The sequence below is a fragment of the Lutra lutra genome, chromosome 12, assembly GCF_902655055.1.
Source record: "Lutra lutra chromosome 12, mLutLut1.2, whole genome shotgun sequence".
Taxonomy (NCBI): Eukaryota; Metazoa; Chordata; class Mammalia; order Carnivora; family Mustelidae; genus Lutra; species Lutra lutra.
Window position 1 is genome coordinate 8,037,674 of NC_062289.1, and position 23,668 is coordinate 8,061,341.

Here is a 23,668-nt window from a genome sequence, read left to right on the forward strand (position 1 = left end):
GAAGAACTAGGAAGGAGAAATGCCACGTGAAGGATGGAATTATATTTTTATAAACTGTGTTGATTTTACCTGAGATACCAAATAGCACCCGTATCAGTCTAGGTTGTGCACAGTATTACAATGTGTAATAGTGGGCATTCTTTCTTACCAAGTACCTAGACGTCCCATTTACAAATTATAAATTTTTTTTTGTGTTAAAGATTTTATTTATTTGATAGAGAGAGATCACAAGCAGGCAGAGAGGCAGTCAGAGAGAGAGGAGGAAGCAGGCTCCCTGCTGAGCAGAGAGCCCGATGCGGGGCTCGATCCCAGGACCCTGAGATCATGACCTGAGCTGAAGGCAGCGGCTTAACCCACTGAGCCACCCAGGCGCCCCTACAAATTATAAATTTATAGCAATTCATTTCAGTTAAGTTTCCCTGTCAAAACTCTCAATGCTTCATGCCATCTCAGTGGTTCTAATGTTATTCCCCCTCAGTACTGAGAAAGAGGATCAGACGTGGAGGCGAAGGAGGTAGGAGAGCTAAGTAGAATATCTACAAAATACGTCTGTCGCATTCTTTCTTTAGATTCATTGCTGAGAGTGAGGGTTACTTCTGGCTAGTGGCTTTAGTATTTATTGTTTTGGACATCAAACTCTGTCTCTATATTTAGCTCCCTGAAATATAATTACTAAAAAAACCCATAAACTTCAAAAACAGCAGGCTAACTAAAATAATTTTTTAAATAATTTAAATACCGGAAGAAGAAAGGGTTTACTAAGTCAAGGGATATTGGCTGAATATCACAGACAGATCGTACCTGCTTCATGACTTGAAATGCATACTTCTTTCCTAAATGGCAAACTCCTTAGAGGAGAGCTCAACTCCTGCTCATTTTGAATTCCTGGCTCTTAGAAGATTCAGAGGATGGTTTTAAAATTAAATTTTGAAATAGCATTTTCTTTCTTGGCTACCTTATATCCAAAGTTTGCAAATATTTGGGAGATTATAAGGTACATAGAACGGAGCTCTATAATTCACACATGCAGAGAAAGTGGGTGACTGCCTATTTGTCTTCTGCTCAAGTTTGTGTCAGAAAAGGAGTTGGGAATTTCAGAGAATGTGGTTTAAAACATTTATGCAATTCAAATAATGGGAGATAATTTTGGAGCTATGTTCGACAACCCTGTCTAATAATTTCCTAGGATTAAAAAAAGGTAGAAAAGGCAAAAAAAAAAAAAAAAGGGAGAAATCCAGAGACAGCTTGGAGAAAGGGATTTAGGAAGCTGGGGAGGCTAGTCTCTCTCACCTTCCCTAACCCCTTATTTCTAGCTCTCTCATGTCTTCTGTGCAAAGCTGAGTACCCATTTGCTGCCAGAGCTCCTGCGTGACACTGATGTATATCAAAAAGTGGGCAAGACCCAAGAGCGAGGAGATGCCGCACGCCCTTGACGCACGTTTTGCAAGCAGCAAGCCCTCAGTAAGTCTTAGAGGTTGACTGGCCTTGGAGATCCTATAAAGCAGCAGCCTGAAACACCTAGATATTAGGATAATTCATATTTTCATGAATGCTTAGATATCCTATCTAGGTCTTGCTCAAACATTTATTTTTCTAATTCACCATATGGATATCAAAATTAGGTAAATTTGCCTAATGTTTTTCTTGACTAATTGAAAAATAAGGATAGCAGTTTTGCCACTGGGGAGATTTTCTTGGTTTTGTTTCTCTTCATTATATTACAACAATAGCAGAGCCATGGCTCCTGGGCCGTGCCCTGTGGCAGGCACTTATTAAATATCTTCTTTGATGTTGGCTCCAAACTTACACAAACTTTTGTACTTTTCATGGTCCTCATGACTTTAAGAGGAAGAAGAAAAAGAGGAAGAAGTTCACATCACCAGCTTGTTATGAAAGTGGCACCAAAAATTCATATCCAGGAGAAGCAGGGTTTCATTCCACATTGACAAGGAAGGGCCCCCTCACTGCCCCTTGTGTTCCAAACTTCTCCCAGCTGATAGGTCTGAAAGCTGTCTTACAGTTGTCATTGCCTTCTTCAAATGCATGACTTTGGCCAGACCTACTGCAGCTGGACATTCTAGCCGCATGTATGCTCTGTCCAGGTGAACTCACCCACTCTGATGTCTCTGATCATTGAAGACAGACGGAAGCTTTGGACTCTCTTTAAAGACATGACCCTCCAAAAGGAAAAACACTCCTCACAAATTAATCTAGTGAACTTACAACAAATTCCCAGTTAATATCTAACCATTAAGTTTGAGAAACTGATGCAAATCATCTAAATCCAGGTGACAAGAGATTCAATACAATGGGGTGAAAATCAGAAAGTCGTCAAGATCTGGTGTGGTCATGACTGCACACATTTCACCTTTGGGGTGAAGTCTTTGTCTGCCAAATGTTCATTCTCAGTAATTTTCTTTGGCTGTTAAAGGGCAAGCACAGAGCTGGAGGGAAAGTTGTTTTCCAGTTTGTGACACTGAAAGCCACTTAAAAACTCTGGATGTCGCTTCACTGAAAATAAAAGTATTGATCACCAGTGCCAGTAACAACATTAATATTCTATGATTCCACTAAGCCCAGTCACTCTAATAAAAATTATTTAACATAGGATTAGGAAAACACTGGGAGTGCATAATAAGTTCTCAGTAATCTTACATTTAATAAAGGGCCTTCTTTTACTTTATTTTGAAAATATCAAGCCAAGGAATGAAGGAATAAGTAACATTTTAAAGGTTAGCAGACTATGACCGTCAGAATCCTGTTTAATTACATAATTACAGTTCATCACATAATAATAAAAATATAAGGAAATCATATAATATAGTGAACAATATTAAATAACTCATGGATAAAAACCATCAATATAGATGTTCAAAAATCTCAATCATGCAAAGTTGTGGTGTAAAGCGATATTTCTGGACTGCTTTTTTTCCGTAGTGGAGCATTAATTAAATTACTATAAATCACCCTCCTTGTAACCATATCAACTGTAAATTTCTTCGAATTATGTGGAATACATTAACAACAATTCATTAGGTATATCTACCAAGGATTGAGATACAGAAACTATGAATTCAGAAGAAGGTAATTCTTATATTATGTATTTCAAGTGTTTTTACCAAGGGGGAAAAAATCACACAGACAGATTTAAAAATAATTTAATTTCCTAATTTTATTATTGCCTCATTTTTATAATAGTTTATGTTCTGCCAGAAATTCACATTTAGGTTCTAGGGACAGCTGTTTCTTTGCATCCCATTCCAAAAGGTGGCTCAACTGGTATTTAAGTACAGACGTCCCCAAACTGTTATTTACCCGGAGTAGACTGTGATGAAAAATAAAGTCAAATCATATGATTTCCAGTAGAAGCAAACTGGGTAATGGATATTTTATTTCTTAACAAGGGCCTAGCATCCAAAGTTATTTTTATCAAAATAATCATAAACATTATATTTAATCAATGACAAATGACATCCCTTTACAGTAGAAGACTTCACAAAGTATATATAAATTAATTTAAAAGAATTTACAGGAAGCAAACATATAGCACATAATATATTTTGAAGATTCATAAGGATAAGGATTTTGAAAGGAGGGATAATTCTGGGTGGACCTAGGAAAAAGGTAACAAACCTAACACATACAGAGTAGGTCAAAAGTAAAAAAAAAGTGTGGTGTGTGTGTGCGTGTGTGTGTGTGTGTGTGTGTGGTGTTAGGGTTCAGTGCAGAGAAGGTACAAGGGGGCTTCTGCAGGTCCTGGTTCTCTCATCTGCCGGCTTTTATGCTCATTTATTGTCAGGGAGTAGACGGATTCATTGTTGTGATTTATATTCTGCCTGTTATTACCAAAGTAATATAGAGTGCCTCATAACTGGAAGGAATCTCTATTCTCTATTTTAGGTCTTCACAAAAATTGAGAGCTTCCTTTCCCCCATTAAACCCACTGATAGACACACACAAACATATATATTTAAGAATAAGCATTGGTCTTTGAATTATGCAGTAGATACGTAAGTCTGAATTTGATTAGTCACATGATTTCATATTGACCTATACCATGCTAATTTTTGATTTATATAGAACATCAAGATGCTATTGCCATTCTAGTCTTCATTTTCCCTGCCTTTCAGCCCATTTGTCAAATAGTTAGCAATATTGGAACACCATAGAAACCCTCTTACACTGTTTTCGAGAGAAAATCTGTCGTTACTTTTGAAAACAACAACAACAACAACTAAGTCATGATTTCAATCTTCTTTTCCTGAACTTAGGCTTTTAAATTTCAGATTTCCAAAAAATAAGCAAGTCTTATGAAGCTATAGATCTCTTGAGTGAATGAAGGTAGCAGTCAGATCCTAATGTGAACAGCATGGCCTGGTCATGGTAGACCCCTGTTCCACTCAGTGCAGTATTCTCTGTCTACAAAAAGGGCTGATTTTATGCTCTCTTTCAGTCTAAAATCGTCCCAAGAGTAGAGAACAGACAGAGAAAGTGAATGGTATTAACAATTAAAACTAGGCCCAAATAACTATTAAAAAATATAAAATTATTCATTCTTCTTAAAATTGGAATACGGAATATAGGGTAGTAGGCATAGAAAAGGAGGCAAAATAAAAACTTTTTAAACAGAATTATTAGAAGGAAATTACAGTATTTCTTTGACAAATGTACTTTTCCTCTCCTTTAAATGTTTACATGATATTAAAATCATAAACTAGGGAAAAGTGTATGAAAATCATGAGTAAAATGTGGTTTTCATACTACTTGGTAACTTTAACTGATTTCTTATTTATCTAGGCTTCAGTTAATTTAAATAATTGTCTACTGAAGTGTATTAAAAAACTTGATATGTAAGCTATTTTATTGTTAAAAAAAAGTCATTTCCCAATTCCAACTGAAAATGGAAGATTTTTGAAGTTCACAAGAAACAAAATGTGAGCCCGATGTTATTATCTAAACACATTGTGACAAATGCCATAAAGAATTAAGCCAAAATACTACAGGGAGATAAAATAAGAATAAAATCATTATCATGATTACAATATGATGAATCAGTAGGAATACAAACCATACCCACTTATTATTATTTTTTTTTAGTTTGACTATCACTTTAGAATAAGTAAGTTTGAATTTCCAATGAAGAACTGGTAACAATTGTAAGAAGAATACAATTTATGCCAATCATTCATGACCTACAGGTTTAATGAGTTGTCTCATAAAGCCTCTCTACTGACACAGTTAGTGATGAGTCCAGGAATGGTTAGAACATCGGAAAAACCTGAGGAGACACTCAAATGTTATGCAAGGGCCCATTTACCTAGAGGGCATGTGGCATTTCTCAACCCCCATTGCATCTAAATGGGACACAAGATGGAGCCAAGGAGATTAGCTCTGGCCCAGGAGCCTAGAACTGGGCACAACTGTTCCTGTTTCTTTGCCTTGAATAAATGACAACATTCATGGGCTTGGGTTTCTTCCTGAGTAGAATGTGAAGTGGGACCTTTATTCCACACAGTTGCTTCCAGAGCTAGCTGGAATCCTGCCCATCTAGAAAATGTGCCCAACATCTCAGGATACTTCCATGAGAGTCTGTAAACTAGCTACTGCCTCAACAAGTTGTAGTAATTGGAGAAGTGATCCAACAAAGATTCACATTCTTGAGTAAGACAGTAAGGACTTGTGATAGTTTCAGGGAGAAAAAGGCGGGCTAGTTTTGCAAATACATTCACAGAGAATGCACACATGGGGCTGTGGCTCTCTAATGACATACTTAGCCCTCAGCCCAGGGTCACAGATAACATGCCTTCATTTTGAAACTCAAATGAAGTTGACCATACAAAAGTAATCCTTGGGTTACCCAAGAGACACTTTACCATGGGGATCTTGTTACACACTCCTTCATGTTCAATAATTTTCACTAAACCCGAGGAAGCATACTTATTGGTTATGTGTTGTCTTTCTGTGGTCACTTCAAAACATGGCGCAACTGTTGTCTTCTTTCAATTGCATGCTGGGTACCAGGTGAAGCTGGTCAAGAAGACCAACTCTGTGATATGGAACTGAGGTTAGAGTGTCAAGAAAATAGGGTCTTAGTGCTACTTTGGACATTTCACTGGGGTCTTTATAATTCTATCTAAATTGTTGCCCTCCTGAGTAGGTCCCTTGCTCCTTCTCTGCCCCCTCCATGGGCTCTTGTTCTCCACACATTTCATAGGCCAGAAATTCATCTGTGTGGCACATCGCCTAGTATTATATTAATGGAAATAGAGTGGCCAATTTTTATCTATTTGAAGAAGGCCAAGGTTGAGGAGTTGTAAAGTATGGTATGTGACTGATAGAGCAATTTGAAATTTCCAGATAACCGATGGACATGATATGTTCATAGAACTAGAGAAAAGTGTATCATTTTCACCTTGAGCAGTTTTTAGTAAAATATTTATTATAAGACAATGTGTTAAAGGCCTAAAGCTTAGCATCACTGAATGTATATTGCCTATTTACTGTGCTGTGGTATAATCATCAAAACTGGACTACAAATTTTTTTATAAGAATATAATTTGCTTAGCTTGTTTTCACCATAGCATTAATGGTTGATTTCAGTAAGTGGCTCAAGTAATCTAGGAGTTAGGGTACTCATGCTTTTTTACAAAGTTTTTTCAGATATTGGCTGAAGAATGAGGGGCACACATAAATTTTTATGATATGTTTTTAATTTCTACTCTAAAGATACCACATGCAGTAAATAAATTGGATCTGTAAAAACTATTAACAGTGTAATGTTATTTACCAGTCCACTGTTTCTATATTGGACAGAAAGGGTTAGTGGCTCACCATTTTATAGGTGATAAATGATTTTCAAACATAATTGCCCAATGAAGGCAGAGAAAAATTGTACAAGATACTAGGACTAGTACTCTAGTTACTACTTGGTGAAAAAAAGTGAGGTTTACTTTTAATAAATAGTTTCACTTTATTTCACATGCTCCATCAAACGGTATCTTCCCTAGTATATAAATAAATATACATTTCTTATTTCATTAAGTTCATATTGTGGCAGTGGCCAGAACCTATTGATTCATAAATATCAACGACCTGCATAAATAAATTAGTTCTGAGTGCCTATTACTCATTCAACGAAAAAGCAAAGAATGTGTTTTCTTTTTCCCCCACCAGTAAGGTAAACTACTGGGTCAAGCTTATTTTATGCTTTTAAACACTTCAAAGATAAGGTCAGGTATTGGTCATGGGTGCAACGATTAATATTTTCAGAAGAAAATTTGGGGATGTAAGAAATAACCTCTCCCCCTCCCGCCATGTCATCTTTCGTGAAAACTGTGTACACCCTCCAGCATTTCTCTGCTCTCAGAAGAGCCTTCATTACTTGGATCAAGGTCCCTCACCACTGCTCTCTTCCACCCCAATGTGGAAACTGTGACCATCTTCACTCACCTACCTATATATGGTTGGAACCCCAAGTGAATCACTTTCAGAAGGAGCCAAAGGATGTCTTTGGTTCAGAGCAATCCCAATGGCAGGAAAGATATGATACAATTTCTGAGGGAGAAAAATGACTTGCAAAGTGTAGAGGTATCTTCAGTCAAAAACCTATGAGCTCGAGTGCATTGAATATGTGTCTATGTTCATTCTAATTGCTCCAATGAAATTGGTTTTATGAAGTTGCAGGAGAATGGTATGGTAACTTTTCTTTCATCTTTGGTTTTTATAGAAGATTTGTTTGCTCGTCATTTTTATTACCATGCACACTGCCTCATGTCAAGTATATTAGGCTAATATAAATTCTCCTCTCTGTTCGGTTAGCAATTTTATCTGAGCTACAATTATTAGTACAGATGGGGGCGTATGCTAGAATAAATCTCCAAAAATGTACCAGGAGAGACTTTATAGCATTATCCTCATTGGGATGAGATTGGGTTAAAGACTTGGGAAGGAAATTTCTCTCACACACTTTTGTAACGACCTCATTTTCAGAATGACCTGGCCCAAGATTCGCCTGATCTTTGGTATCTCCTCATTTATGCTCACGGGTAATGATCACAAGCGAATGGTGTTCTGGAAGCAATTTCAGGCAGGCATCGTGTCTTCCGCCAGTCACAAGAGCAGACTCATCTAATTAGCAGGATCCCCCCACCCCGGACTCGCTGTCTGTGCTTCTCGCACATTCATGAAGCTGAGACATGAACCAGGACCCCTGAGGCCCTTTCTCCACAAGTCCCGTGTAGAAACTGTGGTCTCTAAGCAGAGCTCGACCGAGTGAGCCGCCGAGAGGCTTGCTCTGAGTGTGGCACCACCAGGAGCTGTGCGCGGATGGCCGGATGGTCTCAGCGGGGGGCTGCTCTGGTGTGGTTTACAAAGGGCATTTTGGAAGCAAATGCCGAGGCGCTCAGTGATTCAGAGGCGTGTGACCCTGCCAGCTGGGATCTTAGGGAAGGCTGGGTCATCATCAGGAACCCGGCATCCGCTTTTCTGCTGTGTCAGCAAAATTCACAGCACAGAGGGTTTGAGTCATTTTTTTTTTTAATCCCTGAAAGCTCAAGATAATTATTTTTCATAGCCACGTGAACTCTTATGATTAGCATCCTGATGGGGTGTTCATACTTATCAGAGAGATTCAGAGAGGCTAGGTAGGTGCTCTAAGTGTAAATGCATCTAGGAGGGACCCAGAACCATTTCTACTCAGTAGTAATTCTCTGAAATGTCTGTGTAATCTGCATTCAAGCTACGGATAGAGATAAGAAAGAAAAAGTCTTATTATAGATCAGCAAGACAGGTACCCCTTCAACAGACTAACTTCAACAGTTCAAAGAATTTTGCTATTAGGAAAAAACAGGTTTTTCTCTTCCGTGATCTGGGCTCACTGCACTTTACACTCTCCACTTATGGTGTTTGTGGGCTTGTCGTCTTAGGCATGTGGCACCAGGTAAGTCGGGCAGAATGATTTTAATTTTTACTTGAATAAACTTCAAAATGAAGGACAAAAATATCTTTGCTGACCCTAAATAAATGATCCAAATTCTTTAGATCACGAGGAAGCCAACCACTCGCTTCCCTTTAAACTTGGAAGGTTGGTCATGAATGTCAGAGATGAAAAAAATTATACTTGATCTGTTTTCTCTTACAATCCCAGCCAACCATGTCCATTAAAAAGAAAGGAAAGCCTAGCAAATTCTGGTTACACACTAAATCACAAGTGCCCAGTGGCTTTTGATAATGGCATCTATAAAATCTTAAATAATTAACATCTACGATCCTGTGCCCATGGTTCTCCCGATGGTAAAACAGCTGAGTTCTTTCTGGGTATCATATACATACTTTCCATCTCTTTCTTAAAAAATGGTTTCCCACTTAAAATCTTTTTTTTTTTTTTTTACTTGAGGGTAAATGGAGGCAGGTGGGCGATCACACCTTTTCTCCCTCACGTAGCTCAGAGGGATGGCCAAGGAGACAAACATTGTCACCAAGGGGATACTAACCAGAAAGATGGCATGGCGACATGACGCATAGGACAGCTAGAGCGGTTCTCTGGTTTTTGTTTTCAAGCACGTCCCCCTTCTCACATATTCATTTATACTTGTCAGAGGAGCAGACTTGACTACGTAAATACTTTTGCTAATAAGAAGCCTTTTTTTTTTACAGCACTATTTTAAAAATAGCTATTCAACATAACAATCTTAATGTTAATGCACCAAATTACAGTTTTCAACAATGTAAGTGAGCATAGCCTGTCACACTCAGCACACATCTGGTGTATACTTGTTAGACACCGATGGATACGGCGGTCTCCATATCTGTTTGTCTACAGATGCACACACACGCACGCACACACACAGCAGAGCTCCAAGACCCCGCTCAGCAGTGCGTTCTAGATCTCGGGTTCCCTTCATTGTCACTGGGGCTTATTTATATGGAGAGTCAGGATGCCATTTGTAGACCTTGCTGGATGTGTCTCCATCCGAACCTTCCATGCCACAGAGTTTGCAGTGGGTGACCTTATGTCTAAGGACAGACCCCGCCATGGGACAGGAGGGCTGAGCCACGAGGACAGGGTCATGCCCACCCCCACAGGCACCACCCGGTGTGGGCCACTTTCCATGGTGCCCAGAACCAAAGAATTTCATTTAAATGACTGTTGCTACGATTTGGAGTCTTATTTTTGTAAAACATAGATTCCCCACCCCCCCAACCCCCAAGAAATTCAATAAATAAAGACTTAGCCACAGAGTCGAGGAAGCAGAACTCCAGTCTGTAACCTTCCCCTGGGATGGGGGCTAGACCCGCCTCGCTTGCATTTCAGCCGCGACGGGTGTTCCAGGAGGCTGAGGGGCAGTGGCCCCTGCGGCAGGTGCGGACAGACTGTCTCCGGGCGGCAGCAGCTCTCCGACTGTCACTGAATGAGGCTAGAGCTGGAGCTGAACCCGTAGCTGCCCGCCCGGGACAGAGCCTGCGTCTCTTCGCTCTGCTCCGAGGCGTAGCTGGGAAACGTCTGTGCGCGAGACATCTTCGAGGAACCAAACCCGTGGCCTGCGAGAAGGGAAGGAAGGAGAGGTGCGCTGAGAGATAGATCCAGGGAAGCAAAGGCATAGATTGAAAAAACCAAAAACCAAAAACAACAACAAGCAAACAAGGCCGAGGCCCACACATCCTCCCAAGAGAGCTCCAGGTAAGGACACAGGTGTGGGACACGGACAACTCTGGTGCTTTATTCCTCTTGGAGTTAAAAATGTATTCAGAGCTCAAGAGTTTCAAGTGTGTCTTGTCAAACAAGATGCCAGGGAGCTGGGTACGCTTTCTAGAGATCTCAAACTTCTAGTAGCCTCCAGCTATTGGAACAAAAGCAGAAAAGCTTTTCTGAAAAAAAAAAAAAAAAAAAAAAAAGCTGTTTTTGATGGAGAGTCTGTGAGCTACATTTTTTTCTTCTGTACTCACTTTTGGCACACAAAAGCAAATTACATACTTTCTTAAAACCTTTTTTGAGCAGGCAAATTACACTGTATCCCAACCAGTAACCATCAATTAGCAAGAAGAGCTTTCACAATTGGAGACATCAAGGCCCTGACTTCTCCTGTCAGGTTTGTGAGTAACTGAACTCACTTGGTGATATGATTAACCGAAACAATAAACCTTTATGGTTACTAAAATGGCCGGAAAGTTGAATCTTCTAGAAAATAGATTTAAGGAAAATTCTATCTATGCTTCTGGGAGCTCGGAAGCATCCCTGAAACGAAACATTTGTCTAATGCAAATGGAAACGGAAGTGACCACCGAGGAGCTTGTCAGAATGCTGACAACAGGGGCGCCTGGGTGGCTCAGTGGGTTAAAGCCTCTGCCTTCGGCTCAGGTCGTGATCTCAGGGTCCTGGGATCGAGCCCCGCATCGAGCCCCGCATCGAGCCCTGCATCGAGCCCCGCATGGGGCTCTCTGCTCAGCAGGGAGCCTGCTTCCTCCTCTCTCTCTCTCTGCCTGCCTCTCTGCCTACTTGTGATTTCTGTCTGTCAAATAAATAAATAAAATCTTTAAAAAAAAAAAAAAAGAATGCCGACAACAGAGGGAGAAAACGTCATCCTTATCCGGGGGCCTCCTCAACCTTTTCTTAATCAGGAATTGATTGTTCTTCGTGCTTGAGACTGAGCTTAGTGAGCAGAGGACACTGGATCTGGTGTGCTCTGTCCTTCCAGAGTGTCTGTTTCAGCAAAACGAAAAGATGTTTCGAGCCTGATTGGCAATGTTTCTGGTCTCTGTCAGGAAGGATGGAGGCCAGACAGTCCACTCTCACAGAGATGACGAGCATCTCGTCCTTCTCCTCCATGAGGTCATGTGCCTAAAGCCAGTTTCATCATCAGGTGAGTGTGGTGACTTGGAAAACATCCGTGCAGTGTTGGAAGCTTGGGGTCCAGGGAGAAATGCAAATGAATTGGGTAATAAAAGGCTAATTGAACTGGTAGAACCACTTAAGGTTAAAAAATTGTGAGAGTGAAATCTTGCTTTTTACATAAAAATCACTTTCGATTCACTGTTGGCCCAATTCCCTTGTAGATTAAGTCTCCCCAGGAGCAGATTAGGGGAGGAGGGAGATGTGGGTATTTCCTCTTTGCCTTGCCCTCCGGCAGCTCCTGGGGTTTGGCCAGCCCTGCCTCCTTCTGAGCTTCTGGACCTTTCTGCTCCCTGCCCTGCCTCTCCCAGGGCGCCCTAACCGCATTTCCTCTCTTTGCTCCTTGCCTCTGCAGGTAGGAATGCTGCCCACTATTGCCCGTCCTTCACAATTCCTTGTTGGTTCCGTCCCTTCCCTCCCAGGTAAATAGTCCTTTAAAGTCTTTTAAATTCCCATCCAGTTGTGTCTTCTCTATCCTGTAGGACCCTGATGCTGCAAGGAAGAACACTGGATCTGGGAAGAGTCAGAAAAGTGGAGAAGTGAGGAGACCTAGGGTGAAGTCAGGGGTGGGAACTCAGAGCTAACGGACCAGATCTGCACGCTGCTTCTGCTACTTGTAGGAGTAACAATCTCGTGAGCCTCGCTTTGTCTCTTGAGTTCTGGGTTTCCTTAGCTGCAAATTCTGGATGACATGAGTGGTGCTGTACAACTCATTTGATTGTTGAAACCAATGCGTTGTAACTGAATTCAGACATGTTACACCATAGTGAAAAGAGAGGTGACTGACCAGCAAGGTCACCTAAATGGGACGGCCAGAGAGGCCCTCCTGAAGAAGGTGGCATTTTCACATGGTACTTATGCAGCAAAGTTATGAGAGAGTAATGTGATATAAAAAAAAATCACTTAAACATTTTAATAGTTTTGCTCCTTATCTCACCATTGACTTCCCAGACGATAATTCATGTTCTCACAAGTAGAGCTGCAGGCATTTATCAGCATAAACCACCCAGAAATTCTAATATTAAGACAGTGCTCCTGGCCTCGGTTTTATCTTATTTAAAAAATGAATGAGAAATACCCAAAGAGAGCAGTATTGGGGATCACCCTTAGTTCGCACTTCTTGTGGGCTAAAAGCGAAGGCTTGTAAGTTGTGGATTTGGGAAGAGTCTGGCACACTCAGCGTTTGACCCTAGAATCTTGAGTGTGAAATTTCAGTCATGCAACTGCTCTTTGTCAAACATGAGCTAACACAGTTCAACACCCCACAGGGGAGACACGGGAATGGGAAGTCCAGTCCCTGTCTTCATAAGTGGTTCATAGGCTGCTTTGGGAATGGTGGCCGATCATGGAGAGACAAACAGAAACACGAAAGAAGGATGCACACAACCCGTTCTTTCCAAGATCCGGCAGGGCACAATGGGGCTGAGAAGAGAGCTGTGGACATCATGTCAACCACAACTGCCCTGTGCTCCCTGTGTTTTGAGGATTGGGTGAACCACCACCTGGGAAGACTCCTGGAACTTGGAGGTACCCAGCAGATGCTAGTTTTCTCCCTTCTATCTCTGCCCAGTGGGCCCAGATTCTTTTTTATGTGTTCTTGTTCAATGTCTGCGCTTTCTCCCCTGGGTCAGCAGTGGCCCCTCACTGTGCCGGGCTTTGAACATTATTCTCCTTCAAGGTCAACATTGCTTTCTTCGGCTCCTCTATGAACAATTTCTAGTCTAACTGGAAATTAAATTATTATTATTATTTTTTACTTCAACCATTTCTTTACAGACAATTCACAGATGATGCTATTTAATGCTTATCACAAAAATAGCATACCTCAATCAGAACTGTACAGATGAAGGCTTAATGAGTACTATTTGATTATGTCAACAATGAGTGAGAGAAGAAGAGAGAGAAATAATTAAGCATTTTCTCCACATTTATTTGAATTATGCCCTTTGGCACTGTTGATGAAAACAAAACAGAAATCAACTTTGTGGCTTCAATTAAACACTTGCTAGAATAGACTGTTCACACCACTAAACAGAGACTCTATTTAAATTCTTCCTACAGTTTCCCTCCAGATCATCCCCTAAAGAAAAATGAGCTGAATACAGACGTGGGGAATGTGGGGAATTCTGAAACTTAAAAGCAACAAATTTGCTAATGGCTACTGGCCTATCTTAAAAGTCTTTTTACATTTTTGTTTCTATTGCAGTGTATATTCATGTTTGTCTTAAAAGAAAATAATATTTTCCACCCATATTTTCAGGAAATATTGATAAGCTGGGGATAAAACCCATATTTCCCTGGCATTTGGAAGGATACTCTGAAATGACACTTCATGACAACCCTCTATCCATGCTACGTGCACAACCCCCAGATGGAAGAACACAGTTCCATTCCATAGAGAAGGAAATATATTGGATATTGAGACACTGAGAATATTTGCTTATTCTAACAAAATGATGCAAATCCTCCCAGTTCCAGAAACTTAAACACCACAGGACAAGGAAGGCGAAGTCACTCTAACCACAAAGGGCTAACACTCAGGAGCACCCTGAAAGATTCAAACCAGTAAAGACCTGGAAGGAACACAGATGCCGTGGAAAATGACCAGACAGTCACATCACACCTAGAACAAAGCCCAGAACCACAGCACTTTATCAATACCCTCCCTTTCCGGAGGAAGGAAGAAGCGTGCTTCCCCCTTTATGATGGCGCCTGGTTTTCTGTGCTCATGGAGACATCCGTGTTCTTTACATAAGATAGAAAAGAAATGGTTTCTTTAGCAAGTCAGAAGGGTCCCAAAGCATAGCACTCCTGCTTATTAATTGGTAAGAATTTAGATACTTGATTTGAATTTGTTTTATTACTTTGTTGGGATCTGGGAGAGAGGGAAGGGGGTTGTCCATTTAAATAATAAAACAGTTTTTTAAAGGGGAGAAAAGTAGCCCCCAGTAAAACAGCTTCAGGAGGAACGGGGCAGGCAAGAAGAACGCATCAACAACCGTCAGGCCTGAGTAGACACGGAGCAGGAGCCGTCTTCCTTCACAAGGGCTTTCTAAGGGGAGGACAAGGGAGGGATGGGTGGTGGACGCTGCAGGACAGAGTGCAGGAGTGGCCGGGGTGGGGGGCCAGAACAGGGGGCGCTAGGAGCTCTCACAGCAGGGGACCATGGGCCAGGATTTTTCGTGGGCGTCTAATACTTGAATGTTTTCCTGGCGGGAGGCATAAATGGAAGCTAGACACGACGTGGGAGTGGCCTTGGAGCTGTGGCAAGTGTGGTCATGGGGACTCAGAACCTCCTAGTTATGCCTGCAGACGCTGGGGACTCACTCTCCACATCCTTCCCCGATGCTGTATTTGGCTTTTACTCAGTTCATTCTAATTTCAGTTCAAACCAGACTATGTTTTAGTTGGGTCTGTGGGCTGTCCTAGTGGGTGCTTCTGAAATTCCAGTGGAGAGTTCAGGGTCCCAGTAACTTCATGGCCCCCACCCCGTTTTTGAAGATTTTATTCATTTATTTGAAAGAGGGAGAGAGCATGAGTGAGGGGAAGGAGGGAGGGACAGAGGGAGAGGGAGAAGCAGACTTCCTGCTGAGCAGGGAGCACGATGCAGGACTCGATCCCAGGACCCTGAGATCATGACCTGAGCCGAAGGCAGAAGCTTAACCCACTGAGCCACCCAGGCACCCCATAGAAATATCATTTAAAAAAAAAAATCCTCATATCAGTGCTATGACGTGAAATTGCATATCCTTATTCTCCCGGTGGGAAAAAGCAAATTGAAGCCCAGAGGTCTTTACCGACTGGCACAGTTGACAAGTGGAGGGGCAGAGAGGCAGACCTAGGTCTGGAAATTGAAGACAAAACCTTGCTGACATTTTGCTACATTTCCTCACAGAACTCTCTCTTTCTCTCTTTTTTGGTATTTTGTTGTCTCTTAATTTTTTTTTTTTTTATTTGGACACATGGATTTTTCTGCTCTTGTTAACTTTTTACCTTTTACTTTTAAAAGTTGAGGTACAATTGAGAAATGTGCTTGTATATATGGCAAGGGCACAAGGTGATGACTTGATATACACGTACACGGGGTACACTGTGGAACGGTCATCAAGATAATTAACACAATCACCTCACAGGCTTCATTCCGTGTTCGCGTATGCGGTGAGAATGTTGACGATCTACTCTCAGCAGCTGTCAAGCACACAAACCGTTTTCCTACCCATTGTCACCAAGCTCTACCCTGGAGCCTTGAAGGCATTCCTCTCATAAGTGAAAATTTGTTTCCTTGACTGACATCTCTCCATGTCCCCTCCCCCCATCCCCACGGCCACCACCCCTCCATTCTTGGTTTCCTCACAGAACTTTTTCAAAATGTCTGTTTAGTGGAGGATACAGCAAAGCTTCAGAGCAGAAATACCAACCGTCATGACTCAATCCCTACAGATGTGAATGGAATACCTCTGAAGTATGTCATCAAAGAACGAAAACAACTAAACAACTAAACAACTAAAGCTGTGCCTTCGTCAACTCAGGCTGGCCTAACAAAGTACCTCAGACCGGGGGCCTGAACCAGAGAAACGATGTTTTCATAGTTCTGGAGGCCAGAAGGCCTAGATCCAGGTGTGAGCGGGGTTGGTTTCTGGGGAGGACACTGTCCTTGGCTGCTTTCTGCCCAAGTCCTGACCCGGGTTCTTCTCTGTGATTTCCTGTGGTCTCTTTCTTCCTCTTCTTCTGAGGAACTGAATCCTGTAGGATCAGGGCCCCACACTTATGACCTCATTGAACCTTAACTACCTCCCTAAAGGCCCTATTTCCAAATACAGTCACATTTGAGGTTAGGGCTCCAATCCATAAATTTTGGGGGGACACAGGTCAGTGCAGAGCAAACTGTAATCAGTAAAATGGATGAGGACATATTAATTTAAGATGAGGGAGGTGACGCTTTGTTCTTTGCTGGGAATTATTATATTCTTAACATTTTTTGGAGGAGGTATTTGTACATGTTAGTAAAGTTATGTAATTCAGTTTAAGATTATATAAAATGATTAAATATCACATGTCATCTCTCACCCTTCACATTGCCAAAAAAAAAAAAATTAAAAGTTTAATGGTTGATTTATGCCATTAAGTTTCTGAAATAAACTGTCAGTTTTCATTGTGCTCATTTACACTCCCACATAGAGGGTAAAAAAGTATTTTCTTAATGTTAGTAAGATCTGGATATTATTAGCCTTTTACTTTTTTTCAAGTTGAAGGATGTTTCCAAGTTGAAAAACTGCATCTTGTTATTTAGCTAATTTCCTTTAGCTACATGAAGTGTTTAATTTTTTTTTGAAGCCAAATCCAACTTTGTGTTTTCTGAGTTTTGTGTCTTGGTAATAAGTCTCCCCTTGTCACAGGTTATTAAAATATTTTCTTATAAGCTGTTTTATACATATATTTTCATAATTTCTTATGCTGTCTTCAGCTCTTTGATTTATTGGGAATATCTCTTCATTCATGGCCTAGGTTAAGGAGGCCTGTATTGTGTGATGGTTTATAGTGTTAGCCTTGAAGGAATACTGCTCGGGTTTGGGTCCCAGCTTCATCCCTTACTTGTTGGGGGACAACTGGAGAGATGTCGCTGCTCTGTCCTGTTGATTCCTCAAGTGTGTAATGGCAATCATAATAGATCAGAGTCATGTTTTAGATTAATTAATAGTAATAACTTTGCATAAGACTGTATGGTGTTGGTGTCAGGATACTACCCCAAGAACAGGGGTACTGTATTGTACTACACACATGTGCATACACATGCACACGTGTGCACATCCATGCACACGAGATGTCATTAGCTCATTTCGTCATCACAGCAACTTGCTGCTGAGGTAGTGAGAAAGTGTTTGCAACAGTGTCTGGTGTTGGTCCTCTGTCACCTGCTTTGTCCTCTGGAATTCTCAGGAACTTCTCTTTATTCCTAGTCTTAACAGCTTCATGATGACGAGTCTTGCTGCAAGTCTTTTTTTCAGACTTTATGAGTTTTTTCAATCAAGGATCCATGGTTTCTCATTTTCTGGGAAATATTTCTGAGTTATTATAATTTTTTGTTAATTATTTCCTTTCCACCATCTTCTTCGTGTGCACGCTCTCTCCCAACACTGTGTTCCTTTCCCAAATCATCTTTATTTATATGTTCTGGACAGATCTTGTAATTCTCCCGTGTGTTCTATTTTCATATTCTTTTTTTTTGCTTTACCTTGTGGAGATTTGAGATTTGCTTAACCTCATCTTCCAAGTTTCCTAAGTAATAAAAAATTCCACTACTCTAACTTTAATTTGCAAAAGCTTTTCTACTCCTTTTCCTGTCTCTCCCTTGTTCTCTTTTTAAAAATATGCACTTGTGCGTTTATTGTTTTTAATGATGGCACTCTCAGCCCCAAAACTATGGGTCTTTTTTGTTTACTTCATAAGTAGACATCTAAAAATTTTTTACACAAATCTTTAAAACTCAGAAATTTTTGAATGGGAAAATGTTTATTATATAATGTTATGTAGTACTCAGCCTACCAATGGGTTATTAACCACATTCTAATGCTGAAAAAAATCAGACATAATGTAGTTTATAATGCCTTAATTTGCCTTAAAGATAGTTTGATTTGATTCATACAGAATTACATTTATATTACCTATTTCTAGAATTAAAACAGCCTTAGATCTATTATTCTGGTTGATGTAGCATCCATTTATTCCTACTGCTTGCATTTAATTTCTCTTGTGTTCTACTTACCTATTGGAATATTAATTTTCTACAACTGTAATCCCTTGGAAAAACTTAGCTGAATTTAGAAGTAATCTGTAGCAGCCAATAAAATGGTAAATATTAACATATAATCTAAGCTGAAAGACAGTACAAAGGGTAGAAAATACTTGGAATGAAAATTCATTAATGTTGACCAACAACATTTTATTGCTATTTTTAAAGGTTCATTTATAACATTTAAAATATAATGTTAATAAAATTATATATAGCTATATCTTTGTTTTCATTTTGAACACAATATTTGTAGATAGTTTAAGCAATCAAGGAACCATTTAAGATCATGAAGTAGAGTACTCCAGTTCATGTAGAGATCTCCAGAACTATAATCTGAGGAATTTTAATAAATTTACTGAAAATCCACATTAATCTACAAATCAATGACAAGAATACACACCAGCTGACTGTCCCTCAGATAATGTCTTAGGGAGAAAATGGAACATTTTATTTGCTATAATTCTTTCCTAAAAAATTTAAAATAATGCAAAGAAACACTTTTGCATGACAATGAGACTTCCCTACACATATACTTAGAGATTTGAGTTACAACAGAAATGTTACCGAGAAATTTACTATCACATAAGTTTACCTAGGAGGAGGTTTGCAACATGGGTAGACTAGATCTGGGGAATGTTAATGAAACTGTTTAAAATTTATGACCAGGTTTTCATATAATGTAGCAGTCTTATTCTGCCATAGATACAAGGTTAAACTCGCATCTGCTCTGAGGACTTCTGAAATGAGTTTGAAGATATGTGTCAAAAATTTGCTTAGTGCTTAACAAAGATTCCGATTTTTATTTATTTTTTAAAATTTTTACTTAAATTCCAGTTAGTATACGATATAATATTGGTTTCAGGTGTACATTATAGTGATTCAATACTTCCACACAACATCACAAGTGCTTCCTTAATCCCATTCCCTATTTAACCTGTGCCCCCACCCATCTCCCTTCTGGTAACTATTGGTTTGTTCTCTACACTTAAGAGTCTGTTTCTTGGTTTGCCTCTCTCTCTCTTTTAACCCTTTGCTCATTTGGTTTGTTTCTTCAATTCCACATATGAGTGAAATCTTTTGTTATTTGTCTTTTCTCTGACCTTTTTTTTTTTTGCTTAGTATCATACTCTCTAACTCCATCCGTGTCATTGAAATGGTGAGAGTTCATCATTTTTTATGGCTGAGTAATATTCCCTGGTGCGTGTGCACGTGTGTGTGCGCGCGCGTGTGTGTGTTTGTATACACTTCATATATATATATATATGTACATATATACATATATATATCAATCACATCTATAATTTGGCTATTGTAGATAATGCTGTTATAAACACCAGGCTGCATGTATTCCTTTAAATTAGTATTTTTGTATTCTTCAAATAAAAACCTAGTAGTGCAATTGCTGGATTGTAGAGTAGTTCTACTTTTAACTTTTTGAGGAATATCTGTACTGTTTTCCACAGTGGCTGTACCAGTGTGCCTTCCCATCAACAGTGAAAGTGGGTTTATTTTTCTCCATACCTTTGCCAACACCTGTTGTTTCTTGTGTTGTCGATTTTAGCCATTTTGACAGGTGTGAGGTGAGAGAGCTCATTGTGATTTTGACTTGCATTTCCCTGATGATGAGTGATGTTGAGCATCCTCTCATGTGTCTTTTGGCCATCTGTATGGACAAAGATCTGATTTTTAATCTCATTCTCTGTAGCAGTTTGCCTAGAGCTCTTCCTTCTAATAACTGATTGGGTTGATTTTTCAGAGATCTGGGAAACATTCCAATAACCACAAATGGAATTTCGTCATCTTATATTTGTAAATATTTCCTTTGTGTGTCTAAGAACACAATGCCCAAATTGTCATGCCTTTCAAACTCTTTATATCTCACCATTATGAATTACAGACCTCATGATGCTAATAGTGAATATAAAAATCCAAATGGCATGTGGCAGGAGATGAGATTGGGAGATGGAGAGGGAACGCACCATGGACAGTTAGATCCTACTAAGCAGATTGGATTTTTTTTTTCTAAGGTGACAGGAAACTTTTGAATGATTTTAATAAGGTAAGTGACTGGATGAGATGTGTGGTTCAAAATAACACTTAATGGGACTGCGGAGTACCTGTTCTCAACCCTTTTTGCATCCTAACACATTTGATGGATAGAATGTAGCCCTGATAGAAAAAATTCTCATGGAAGTCTACTACAAACATAAAAAGATGCCTTTGGTTTTATGTACATTTCCTAGGACTTCCTTCTAATTCTTCCCCATTTTCTCCAACTAATTAGTATTCCTCCAGGTCCAATAGGAGAGTTGAAAACTGCTGGTACTGATGTAGATAAGACCGAGACCAGAACAGTTAGGTGTGCTGGGGGAGTTGAGAAGTTTCAGTCTCATTGAGAAAGTTCTACCTAAGTATTTGTTAGCATAATGAAATTCAATCTTCTAAGTACTGCCTTACACAACCAATAAACTAAGTGGTAATTTCAGAGCCTAGACATCTGCATCCTAGACAGTTGCCTGGTTAGTGGCACTTCCTGGAGAGTAGTTGTTGCAATGTGTGTATTAGTACTGTCACTATCCAGGTAAATAGAGAACAAGAGATCTGAGGTTCATGAAGATGGAGTCAAGGAGTATAAGACAAAGGAAGAATTCTGTTGCTATCTCTTCTGTTTTATGAGAAACTGCTGCAAAAAGTCCAAATAACTTTTCTAGGGCAGATTGAGCAATCCTTATTAGGCATTGTGTTATCATTGTACCCAACAGGGAGCAACGAAAACCATCATCTTCTCGTTAGTTTCCATTTTTTCAAAATGATTTTATCTATTTATTTGACACACAGAGAGACGTATCACAAGTAGGCAGAGAAGCAGGCAGAGAGAGGGGGAAGCAGGCTCCCTGCTGAGCAGAGAGCCCGATGCAGGGCTTGATGCCAGGACCCTGAAGTCATCATCTGAACCCAAGTTAGAGGCTTAACCCACTGAGCCACCCAGGCACCCCATTACTTTCCATTATGAATGAAATATTTTTATCTTATTCTCACTTTATGGGAGATGGAAATATATTTTGATCAACTGTTTTTCATATTAAATTCTAATGTCAAAAGGCTAAAAAGTTTCTATTTAGAATACTTGGCATTTTATAGTGTCATGTTGCCTACCCTAATTTCACTAGGAACAGGCAGAGCAGGGAGTGATGGGGAGTTCAGCCTTGAAGGCCGGTCCTCTCATTTACCAAATGACACACCAAATAGCAGAGTGCCAGGCTCTGGTTGATTCTGGTCATTAAAATTTATTGAGCACTAACAATGTGCCAAGAAGCATCAGACATTTCACTTATGCTGGTTTAATCCACCTGGTAGCCCTGTAGGATCAGTGCTCTTCCTTTTTTTCAGGGACACAGACACAGATGCTGGAACTCAAGCTGCCTGGCTCAAAACTCTTCATTGACCCCAGAAGGTTAACTCTACCTACAGGTAGTACAATGGTCAATGCAAAAGGCATGGTTTTGCAAACAAAAGCATATCTCAGAGACCAGGATGCAAGCAACTCATACATTTTTTCCCCCTTTATTTCCACAGTTATCTTGGTTTTCAGTGGAGCACAGGATAATCTGATTTGTATTTCATATTACTTAACTGTAAGAATTGGATACTCACTATTTTTTCCCAAGGTCGGTATCTCTTTATCTGTTTGACTTTCGTGTCATAATTGTGAAAATCAGAAACTTTAGTTTTTCTTGTTGGGTTGTTTTTATATTTAACAATCACTTAATTGGATAGGATGCTAACTCTTATTTTTTTTTTTAAGATTTTATTTGTTTATTTGACAGAGAGAGATCACAAGTAGACAGAGAGGCAGGCAGAGAGAGAGAGAGAGAGAGAGAGAGGGAAGCAGGCTCCCTGCTGAGCAGAGAGCCCGATGCGGGACTCGATCCCAGGACCCTGAGATCATGACCTGAGCCGAAGGCAGCGGCTTAACCCACTGAGCCACCCAGGCGCCCGGATGCTAACTCTTAGAAAGTTATGATCAATAAACCATCTGGATGGTTCTTGGATTGCATCCACAACAATGCGCTGGCTAGTGTTACTAAATTTCCCCTATGTTCACTGCTGCCATAGAATGTAAGAATATTTTGATGCAAAGCATTTATGTTTACATAAATAATAGCATCGACTTAATGTAAATTAGTAAGTCATATAAAAATTAAATTTTTCTAAATCCTAGCTAAGTCAAAGAAAGAAAAGGTTTATGTTTGTCTAAGTCGTTATGCCTCTCTGCCTGCAGTCTCTGTGATTCTATCAAATTAAAAAATAAACAAAAAACCACAAAACCTGGTACTGGGAAATTCAGCTAGCTTTCTGGAGAAACATATTACTTTATATTCTTATCTACACTATATATGAAAATAAAGCCTTGAAAAGTAAGTGAAAAAATAAGCATACAAAATAGTAGAAAGATGTAGAAAATAGTTTTCAGTCAGGAGATTTTTCTAGTTGAAGTTAAAATAAAGGGTGACTTGTCATTTTTTGACACCAAGACTAAAAGAATAAAATTCTGAATTTAACTCCTTCAAAACATGACAGTATTCAGTCCGTGTGGAGCCTCACTTTTAATGTGATTCTGCCAAAGAAAAAAAAAGGTAGTACTGGTCTCTTTTATTAGCTATCAGTTACGTTAGTTACCACATTAGCCTGGATTCATGGTGGGATCATGGCACTGGTGGTGGGTGGGCTTGAAGGGGTCAGAAACTCTTTCAGCTAACAATTCTAACAGAAATTTTATTCTTACTTAAGACAAACCTGCTCAATGGAAGAACATTCCTTATTTGCTTTGCTTTGATTGGATACAGGTATCAGTAGTTCAAGTTGGTAGCACTGTTGTCCAAAGATGACAATTTTGATCTTCAGGCATCGATGTTTTGACTTAAAAACATCTTTTTTTTTTCTTTCAGATAACTTAGTCCAAACATAAATCCAATAAATGATAATGAAAG

General features: G+C 39.8%; 1 protein-coding gene across 1 annotated transcript in view; it reads right to left on the reverse strand.

Annotated features, from left to right (window-relative positions):
- Positions 1–8,538: 8,538 nt before the first annotated feature.
- The window catches only part of DOK6 (docking protein 6), a 369,400-nt gene continuing 354,270 nt past the window's right edge, over positions 8,539–23,668 (reverse strand). The window contains exon 8 of the mRNA XM_047697267.1: positions 8,539–10,539. Within this exon, the coding sequence (XP_047553223.1) occupies positions 10,403–10,539 (137 nt within the window). The 3' untranslated portion in view covers positions 8,539–10,402. The remainder of the gene's footprint in view (positions 10,540–23,668) is intronic.